Source organism: Myzus persicae, unplaced genomic scaffold, assembly GCF_001856785.1.
Source record: "Myzus persicae strain clone G006 unplaced genomic scaffold, MPER_G0061.0, whole genome shotgun sequence".
Taxonomy (NCBI): domain Eukaryota; kingdom Metazoa; phylum Arthropoda; class Insecta; order Hemiptera; family Aphididae; genus Myzus; species Myzus persicae.
The window spans coordinates 300967-312518 of NW_019101570.1; the positions used below are offsets into that span (position 1 = coordinate 300967).

Consider the following 11552-nt stretch of genomic DNA (forward strand, 5'->3'; position numbering starts at 1 on the left):
TTATTATTATTATTATTATTACTATTAATGTAACTGTTTGTGCGTATGTGTGTGTGACGGTCCCGCGTGCTTAATATTATTGTATCAACAGGAGGTTTTGAGGGGATATTGTAAACAAAAATCACCTGGCCACAGCGGCTGGTCTGACTGTGTGCGTGCGCGCCGTGTGCCCGTGTGCGTATGCCGTATACAACGTCGGCGCGAGTGTTGTGCGACCTCGCTCGCGATGCACATCACAGAAATCGTTGGCGCGGAACGCATTACAGTGATGCCATTGCGCCGCGAGCGCCGGAAGTGCATTGTACGCACGTTTTGATTTTGTTTTGTTTTTTTTCACAGCGAATCGCAAATACAGATACCTACACGGCTACAGAGCCGTATTATTTTTATTATTCATTACATTTACAATATCCCAGCAGGCTGTACCTATATGCGTATTTACTATACTACACGAAAGTACAGTGTGATTTTTTTTCAACAGGAACCGGCCAATATCACATTATTATCGTCTCTGTAGTCCGTAAACATAATATGTTGTAGTTTTTTTTTTAATTTTCAAACGTTTTTCACTAGATATCAGATATGGTCTAAAATATTCTACATTTCTCATCCCACATTGTCCCCGATAACATACGCAGTGTCGACTTCCGATTTTCAGACGACTTCACTTTAAGTTGACGATAATAACATTTTATGAAAAATGTCGATCGGTGTGTAGAATAATATAATATAAGTACCTAATACAAAATAATATCGAACTAAAACGTCTAAATCCCATATTTAACCTTAACTCAACCACAGTCTACAATCTACATACTTAAATATTTAAACAAGAAGCCAGGACGTAGAAAAGTGCAATTTAAGTAGGTATAGACCATGTACGATGTGGGTAGTTACTACTACTATACTTCATATAAGTTTCAAACCTTAACATTTAAAACGCCGTGAATAATTAATATCAATGTTCTAATGTCCTATAATAATATAGGTAGTTCAGTAGATATAGATGATTAACTTAAGTAGGTTTACCTACTTTGTACTTTGAAATTGTCAGCAAAATATTTTATTTCTGGATTTAAAAATTAAAACTAAGACTTAGCTATTTATGTTTTAAACGTACAAGAAAAATGAAAGTTCGTATACTGTTTGTATAAAAATATAAAGGGTTCTGGAAGTGGGAACGTTATAGTTATGAATAAAATATAAGTGAATATAGGTACTCAATACAACAGAATATTACGTAATATTATACCTAAGTATTTAAAACTTATCAACAAAATATAAAAATTTATCTCCAGGAAGTGTAGTTCCAGGAATATTTTTCCGTTTAAAATTCAAATTAACTACATAACAATAATATTCATAAAAATATTTAATTATAATAGTGGATGTAAGTTATTATCATTACCTATTCATCTTACGACACCTGTGCAGCGTTGTTTTAAAAACGCTAACTACCAAAATTCTCATGGCATGGTTTCGTTTTGACGAACTTGAGTTACCTAATGATTAGGCAGCTGTGATTTGTTTCGTGTTCTAAATTTTAATTCTGAACAAACCGATTTTTTTCTCACATTAGATACTTATAGACACATACAAAATACTACAGATTACGTTCATACGTTGCCAAACGAGGGTAACTAATATAGTAATATAATAGTAGTGAGATATTCATATATTTTCAACGGTGAGAGGCTCATTCAAATTATATAGGTATATACGAATAATAAAAATAAATATTTGTAAACAACATATTTTGATATATATGTATACATGTGTATATCAGCCATCTGGTGTATAATGCAATAATTATTCAGCAAAAGATATATCACTGACAAAGAACTTGAAAAAATTGAATGTTGAAACGTTATAAAAAAAAGTTAACAAATACTAAACATTATTCCTACTTGTAAATCTTAACTCGAATGGTGCCTTTTCATACTTACTGTAATAGAGGTAATTTAAATTTTCAAGATAGACATCTTAAATGGTTTAAACATGATGAACAAAATAATGAAACTCGAGGTACTTACTTACATACACATATATCTACCTCATCATACTATATATTCACATTTAATTTGAACATGGTAAAAAACATAATTGTGTCAATGCTATATTATTATAAATTATATTTTAAAATTTAACTGTGGTTTTTAAATGTGAAATATGTCAAAGCAGAAAATTAAACATTTGAATATTAAGTATAATATTAACTTAACATTTCGCATAAAAATAACATATTAACAAATTCGTTGGAATATATAAATTTTTAAAGTCATCTAGTAAAAGTTAGTTACTATAAATAATTGATGCATTTATAAAAACTTATGATCATATTAATTTTTAATTTATTATTGTTTTGAATTTGTACTAGCTTTAAGTTATAAAAATGGAATTGTTTAGTTGTATCGGCACATAAAATGTACTCGTAGTATTAACTTTGTATTAACAATGAATAAATGAGTATGAACAATATTCAATGAGTCTAAAAATACATAATGTATCACTAAACGTTTATATATTTACATTATGTATATTTGATTATAATTTTATGCAATCGATTTATTAAAATATTATTAAATTGTGCATCGTATATGTAATGTTCAGTTCTATAAACTCAATTATTTATTTCGCTTTGTTTATAATTGTGTAAAGATTATTAAAGACATTATATGGTTTTTAAATAATAATTAAAAATATTAAATATTTTCAAAAAATGGAATAACGTAATCCAAAATTGAAGTAGAATAATAATTTTTTTGTATAGATTTTATTAACGCCACAGGTTCAGCAAAAATAAATAAAATAAATTTTTTTTTTTTTTTATGTAAATAATTAATGAATTAAATGCGTAAAAAACACTATTTACTCACAACTCTGAAGCACGTCGACGTATGACATGACATTGGATATTCATTGATTGTGTAGTAGGAGTATATAATAATCTGAGTCCGTCAGAATATTGGCATTATTCGTTTATTAACCTACCTAAAAAGTTAAATAACACTTATAAATGTGTAATACAAGAGCTCGTTGTTTTGCTTGAATAATTAAAATAAAACATGTATATACAAAAATAATGCATTTTATAAGTAAAATATAATTTAAATATAATTAGGTGTTGGTATTTTAAAAGCTGATGATATAACTATTAAGAACAAATTGGATACTGTCAATAAACAATTAGAATTACCCAATAACTGCACCGTTATTATATTGGAGTTAATCGTAACATAATTTATTGGCTTGGTACCTGGTCCTCTGTGGCTCTTTCCTTAAACTATCTAGGTATATGCCATAGATTCTATACAAAATATAAAACCAAAATGATTATTTTATTTCAATGTTAAATTTCACTATAAAAGGTTAACTTTGAAATGTCCATACTGAAAAAGTTTTGTTTGGAAAATAACACTCATACTGTTGTAAACCGTAGCCTCTTTATTAAATTATCGTCAGTTACAAGGCTGCACTTCTATAAAGTATAAGAGGCTTATTGTACCTAAATACTAACATGCCATGTCAATGGCCGTCTGTTTTTTAAATAATTCCAATAAAATGAAATTTATAGGTATCTGTATAAATGAAAACTTTACAAACCAAATTGGTTGAAACTTGAATACCTAATTATAAATGCACTTATAATTATACAGCTATATTCCTACATAACAATGTGCACCATGGAAGGAAATTAAAACAGGTCTTGTGAAATGTTTTTCTCGTCATTGCCGACTATCGTAAACCCCACTAATCTCCACTACAAGGGCCTAAACACAAATTTATATTATATTGTATCATAAGACATAAACATATTCACATAATCCAATTTGGTTCTCATGACCAACCCACATTAACCATGGTCACCTATTGTATTCGAAAGACTCGAAAATGGGGTTTGGTGCCATTAGTGTACGGAACATATCTCGGAGGCATGTTATAAACAAAAAATGAAATACTTCTATTAAAAGATATGAAAATCCAATCTTGATTTAATAAAATGTTTCAAAAAGATAAAAAATCAGGCTATTTGTAAATTAAGTTTTGAATCAAATACATACCCTAATAGCTATTATACAGGTATATACGTAAAGGTACGGTCCGTTATTATATAATAATACTGTATAGGTACGTGTGGCGTGAATCACAAACAAAAATGCGATGAATAAATGTCCGTATGCAGTGGTGTAAAAAACTATATCCGAGTAATACGGATGCCCTACCTCATAATAATTGAGTTGGTTGGTTGGGTTAGTACTTAGTAGGTACACTATTGTAAATAAAAATAAACTGGTTTGTTTTTATAGATTCAATAATATTATTAAGTTTATACTTATTAGTTATTATATATTCAACTTCAGCATAGATATAACCAATTCACGCTGTTAGTTCAGTTAGTCGTACATTTTTAAAATTAATTGATTAAGAAACATCAAACAGAAAACAAATTACATTACATTTTCATTGCAATAAACTAACGTAATTTAAATAACATTAGGATTAATGATGAAGACTGAAAAGTAGTATCAAGGCGGTATAAAACGTGAAACTTACATTTTTTTTCAAAATAACAATTGAAGGAACTTCTCAATAAATGATTTATATGTATTTGTGTATTTTTTAAAGTTTACCTGTGTGGCTATATTTATTTATACGTTTGTTAGAAAAATTGTGTGAGAAAAAGTTTGAGTTCTTTTAAAAATCAAATTTTAAATGCTTATAACTATGCAAAAAAATTAACACCATGATAATACGAATATACGAGTCTATGCGAAAATAACAAAAGTCAAAATTTGTGAAAATAAAAATCATGAAATGTTTTAACAGCGAAAATATTAATAGCCAAAAGAAAGAAATTCTATTTGTTAGTATACCTAGGTAATACTACTAGGTAATAATAATAAATGTAATTTTGTATTTTTGCATCTTAAGGATCACGTAATTAAGATAGGTAAGCTGCGGTTGAATCTAACCGCATTACCGAGTCGTCCACTCGTCCGTTGCCAAATCAATACCAGTGTCGTATTGACAGTGATCAAATAATAATCATCAATCATCATCAAACATCAAATATTTAAATCATGATGTACATTTTCTGTAGGTATTGTATTATCAGTATAGCATTGTATTGCTATCTAACCGTTAGTTAGAAATTAGGATACAGGTATAGGCAGGTCAATGATAAACATTATATACATTATACATACATGAAACAATGTTTTGTATGCTAGCAGTTTGTCAAACATAGAATGCTTAACGAGTTATAATACTGTACTTTTAAAATTAGAGTGTAGTTGAGTGCACAATGTACCTACTAAAGTTGAACGAGTACTCGACTTTCGAAAACGTTCTAGTCTAATATTTGAGAATAATTTATATTTTGTAGGTACTAGTAAAGTTTTATCGATTACTCGACATATTACACAACCTTTTACGAGTACTTAACTAATTTTCGAGTATTATTAGGTATATGGCTAGTTAATTCGATTTAATGTGATTTAGGTTTTCTCACTGAGGCTATAATATTTCGTATTAGAAAATGGTGAATGGATGTATTTATAATTTGATAAATTATAAGTATGTATAATTGTATAACGGTCTATATAAAATAATAAATAATACTTTGTATCCAGGATACACATTGTAATGTATACACAATCATTTGTATAGGTATTATTTACTTGTAATTACCTACATAATTATCTTAATTTTACATTTTTTAAATTGAATTCAGTTTTAACATATATATATATATATATATATATACACGTATAATGTAGATATGTTTTTGGGTTGTCTGTAACTTTTATTTTTCTGAACAATTTTGTGTGACCTATTGTGATTATAACAGAAAATATCGAGAAGAGAAAAATACTCCGTGTTCATACTTTAATTTAAAGTTAGTGCATGCACAATGCACATGCATAGATCAATAATCGTCATCAGTTTTTAAATTTTGAGCGGACCGATGAATACATTGTATTGATTTTACAATGATGAGTGTTCTCTTTAGGTTGTAAACATTTTTTATACTAGAAAAAATGTTTTTATTTTTATCCTCATAATCTTTTCTGATAGGAAAGTGGAATATAGTTGGTATTTTGAGGGATAAAAAGTAAAAATTCATAATAGTTTTCAAATGCGCTGGGAAAAAGAAAAAAACTAATTTTTACACAAAATCAATTTTTGACAAAATCGATTTTATTTGTTTGGTGGAGTTCATAAACAAATAACTGTAGATTCTTGAAATTTCCTATACATTTTCAAAGTATCATTTTCTATACATGGAATATAATTTTCAAAATATTTTGACTCTTCTTAAACTATTTATAGACAATTTATACTTTTTATTTTTGTATTTTTTTCTTCTATACCTATTGTCTATAAATAAGGTTCCTTATAAGATTTATTAAAGCCATTTAAAAATATTGAAGATACACATGAAAACATTTTTTTTTACCAGGATGTTAAGTCTTAATTTTGACAAAATTTGTCAAAATCACAATTATTTTCAAAATATTTTGTAGTTAAAAATGTATCAAAAATGTTCATTTCAGAATCGAGGGTTCATCAATGATTAATAGATCGTCTCCGCTCAGAATCGTTAATTTCGTATATTTCAATTCTTGTATAAATTGACTCAAAGTTAATACGTCAATTACAGTGACCCACCCGATAACTACTGTATAGCAGAGCAGTACCCACCTACCCATATTTTTTTATCTAAAATTGGTAATAATTTTTTTTGATTTCGACAAACTTTAAACCGCAATTTTAAATAAAAATTTTTATTATCATATTATCATGTCATATTTGTATATCTTCTTGTATTTTTTAAAAATTTGTAATTATTATATAGCTAATCATTTTTACTGATTATTAAATATTGTGTTGCTCGTATTTAGAATTTCGTATGATCAGTTTTGTCTCAAAAAAACTGTGCACACAATTTGACTCCATCGTAAGAAAACCACACACTCAACTCGACCTACACTCTGTTCAGCGAGAGAACACGCCGCGAGCCGACCAATCTGGTTCCCCCACACAGCAACATGCCATAAGGCAGGGGTCGGGAACCTTTTCGTAGGAAAGAGCCATTCTTTCAAAAAAATACAAAACTATGATATCCAGGGAGCCGCACAGACTGGTTTGAACAACTTTTTTTTTTTTAGTAGGCAATAAAAACATAATAATACGTCAATATATAATATAATTTATATTTTACGGATATATCTATATTGACAATTATCGAAAGAGCCGCGGATTGCATGTTAAAGAGCCGCAGGTTCCCGACCCCTACCATAAGGGAACTGGTTTCGAAGACAGGGTGACGCGGGGGATGAACAGAATCTGCATGTTTCTTGCTGAACAGAGTATAGATAATTATAATATTCGCACGCAATTCGGAAACACCTATAATTATCAACTAAGATTTACTAAGTTTATTAAGTGCAAAAGCTATATTGAAGAAAGCTGCATAATAATAATATTATGTTAAGATGTAAAACCTTAGATCAAAAACTGCAAATACCTTTCATGTGCATCTGAAGCATGGAAAATAGAAAAAGATCATGTGAAGTGACCGGACTTAACTTGGCATCATCGTGACTCATCTATCTATCGACTTTCGACTTTCGGTTAAGTACTAAATATAGACATCAGAGTTAAGACCACCATTGTGGTTAGGTTCGCGGATAAGAAGTGCTTGTTGAGGCAGAGATCGTGCGTAACGATGTGTGTGACCGTAACCACAATAATTATACTATTATTATAGGTAGGTAGGTATATTATGTTATTAGTATAATACGCATAGTATAATATGGACGGGCATAGACCGATCACGGATAACAGAAAAGAAAACGCGAGTACACCTCAACAGAAATGGTGGTGATGGCAGCGGAAATTCGACCGTAAAAATCAGATAGGTAATATAATTGAATATGTATATGATTTCTATTCAAATTGGACAACGACAGCTAAAAAAATACGGATAAATTAAGCTCAATTGAAATTCTTGACTTCAGCGTTTAGTACATGTAGGTAATCTAAATTTTTTTATAATGAAGTTTAAAAAACAGTCTATAATTAAATATTTTGCCTCATTTAATTAATAACTAGGTAGATACTAAATGCCACTCTTTAATGTAACATATATACGTTCAGCCATTTAACGGTATGTTAATATAATAAGGAATATGAAAATATAGTATATTTTATGAATTATGATGTATATATAAATATCATTATTTTCATGTGTAACTTCATAGTAACAATATGCTCATAAAAAAATTTAGTATTGTATTTAAAAATTTAAAAACAATTACTTTATTATTATAAAAATATATAATATATATTTTCTTTTTATCTATGATACCAAACTTGAGTAAAACTTTCATTTACCTACATCAAGAGTAATAACCATTTTAACTTGATATGACGTTTTATAGGTAATGAATAATTCCTACTTTTTTTTTTTTTATAAATTATTGATTGTTAATTAGAACATCGGAAACACAAGAGGTGTTATTTGCGGGTGTCAACTAAACCAGAGTGGAGGGGGAATACTTTCTTGGCAGCAGTCAACTAGACCAGTTCCAAGATTTGTTTTCTTTTATTTTAACTAGGCATGTATACCATTATGTTTAAAATACAAATAATAATATTTTTTATAAAATAAAGAAATAAGTTTCATTATAAAAAATAATGTTATATTGTGGCCATACATATATTATTTTATTTTGTTACTATTAATTCGGAGACTTTATTCAAAATAAAAAAATTTACTTTCAATTCAACATTAATTCACAAACATATCTAGCGTATTTTGTCAATTTCAAGGGAAATGTGTATATTTATTGATTTTAATTTACATATTATAAATTGATTTTTTTTAACCCGTGTAATTTAAACAATATTGAATATAAAATTCAATATTATTAATCAACTTATATGTTGATTCTTATATGTACAGTCTATTAAAATACATACTATTAATTGATTCAGAACATTTTGAGAAAATAATAATGGTTTAATACAACAACTTAACAGCCAACGGGTATTATCAAACATATATTTATTTCGACTTAACTATGCAAATATTGAAAATGTTTTTCCAAAACTATTTTTTCAGTTGAAAAAAATATCAGCCAATTTTCTGTCATATTTTTTGGTGGTGGGGGGAGGTATTTTGAATAACTTGTATGCATATTTTGCTTTTTTAACTACTATAACTTTGGAGCCCTATTTGTGAATGTACAAATCATATAATATTAGCCCATGAATATAATAAGATTATTCAATTAAAATGATTTACTACCTTCTTCATAAACGATCAATTTGTTTCCAACAAGATTAACAATCATAAACTTAGCGGCGTAGCATCAGTTACTTTAGAAATTGTTAGATCGTGATATACAAACCTCATGCCGCTATATTACATATATATATTACACGATCTCAAGCCAGTATATAGCATATTATCTGAAACAAGCACATTCCAATAAAGTTTTCGTCCGTATGACCCAACAGTTGTTAAAAAAATATGGCCTAGTTACAATAAAGTTGTATAATATGGCATCACAATTAAGGCTGGGATTTTGATGCAATTTTCAATGTTTTCCGAATCTAGCTACCCAATACATACATATGTTTTATGTATTTTTGAATCAGAATGAGAAGTTTTTACTTTGCATTTTTTTGGCAATTTTCAATTTTAAGCTAGTTTTTTTTAGAGAATTTTGCTATTTTTGGGACATTTTTGAAATTTTGAATCCAAAATTTAAATTTGAAATTGTATTCTATGATTTTTACATACTTAGCATGATTTTTATATAGATGTAAGTATTTAAAAATCGATAAAGTAGGTTCTTCGTTCTCGTATTATAATATTATGGGACAACAGTATAATGTGCAGAATGTCAACCATAATAGATAACGAGACTAACTACAACTGCCTAATGGTGGTCTTATCAGTTAGAGCAATATAATTGATATATCCGACGATATCTTTTTTGTACGAGTATCTATTACTCTCATAAGTAGTAACACGCGTAAATTTATTTTCTATTTTTTTTTTTTTAATTTATCATTTTAGTTGATTGACTTGAATAGTTTAATATAATTAAAAATTGTCAAAAGTAAAATGTTCAACGGTGAGTCGAAATAATTGTTTTTCCAGATCAAAGAAGTCTAAAATAATCAGTTCTACCTGTACATTTTTTTCAATTATTTAAAATGTCTATAATCAATCATACCAAATTTATATCGTTATTTATACCAAAATTATTAATTCTCAAAAATTCTTTATGAAAGCATTATTAAAGACTTTCGTGTCATTAAATTTCCTGCCCTAGTTATCATTCTAAAAAAAATGTAACAAGATTTTTAAACTGAAGTATGCAAAAACTGTACACCAAAGAAAAATAATATATTTAAAGTATAAAATATCAACTTTATCTGAATAACAGAATTCAAACAGGACGTGTACACCGCCAATTAATTACCTACGTCCTACATAATATTATTATGTATGAGCTGCCAATCCCAAGCCTGGAAAAAAGTGCGAGGGAAACAATTGTTGTTTTTTTATGCAAACAAAAATCCATATTTTATTATTCTTCAAAGAAAACTATCTATTTATCATTATCTTTAAAATTGGCCACATTTATATATATTTTTTCAATCCTTTAAATACCAACAACAATTTAAATATTTTAGTATAGACTTTTACATTATCAAATATCAACATTTAATAGGTGTACCATATTTGTAATATTTAAATACAATTAACAATTTGACCATATTATACTGTTATATTTACAGTTGGCAATTAATCTTAATACATTTTCAATTAGTAGCTTACTTAACGCTTTGCTTATTTTAATTGGTAGATCTAAAATAATATCTGGTACGCACCTTGTATCAAGTTGAAGAAGCTGTTGGTTGTTAGATTTTGCTTCTTCAAATACTTTTGCCTGCGCTCATCCGTGGTTCCCTCCCCATTTTTTAAAAATTAATTTACCTATAATTGATTTTTTGTATACATTTTTCAAACTTTTATCTGCTATCTCTCTGAATGACCTGGGATTGATCATTGATCATTCATTAATAAACTATAATTATTGTTATTTATGTTAGTATTTTTTTGGGGTTTAAGAATCAGATAACACTTTAGTCTTCAACTTATATTTTTCTCTATATAGCTCATCATTTTTTCGCTTTTTAAAATGTATATTTGCCTTTGGGCGCCCACGTACCCCTTCTAATTTTTTAAATATAAATATGTTTTTGGGCTGTCTTCAATTTTTTTAAGATTTTTGTAACGCCTATAATATTTATTATTATTAGCATGGACCCCCCTCTCCCTAAAGAAAAACATATTTATGATTCATAGATTTTTCCTGCAGAGGACAAGTATCAATAAGCGTGCTACATTTTCCATTGGTTATAACTTGTATAATTGAAATTATCCTCCATTCATTTAACTTTAGTTTATTTTTTATCCAACTAGACTGCAGCCTTCTTACTTATACTACTGTAGTACAACATATCTG

General features: G+C 28.0%; 1 protein-coding gene across 1 annotated transcript in view; it reads right to left on the reverse strand.

Moving 5' to 3' along the window:
- Positions 1-3341, reverse strand: part of LOC111029740 (myosin-IIIb-like) — a 35699-nt gene extending 32358 nt beyond the window's left edge. The window contains exons 1-2 of the mRNA XM_022308882.1: positions 3197-3341; positions 2877-2991 (exon numbers count right to left, since the gene is read on the reverse strand). Of these exons, the coding sequence (XP_022164574.1) occupies positions 2877-2904 (28 nt within the window). The 5' untranslated portion in view covers positions 2905-2991; positions 3197-3341. The remainder of the gene's footprint in view (positions 1-2876; positions 2992-3196) is intronic.
- Positions 3342-11552: the final 8211 nt, after the last annotated feature.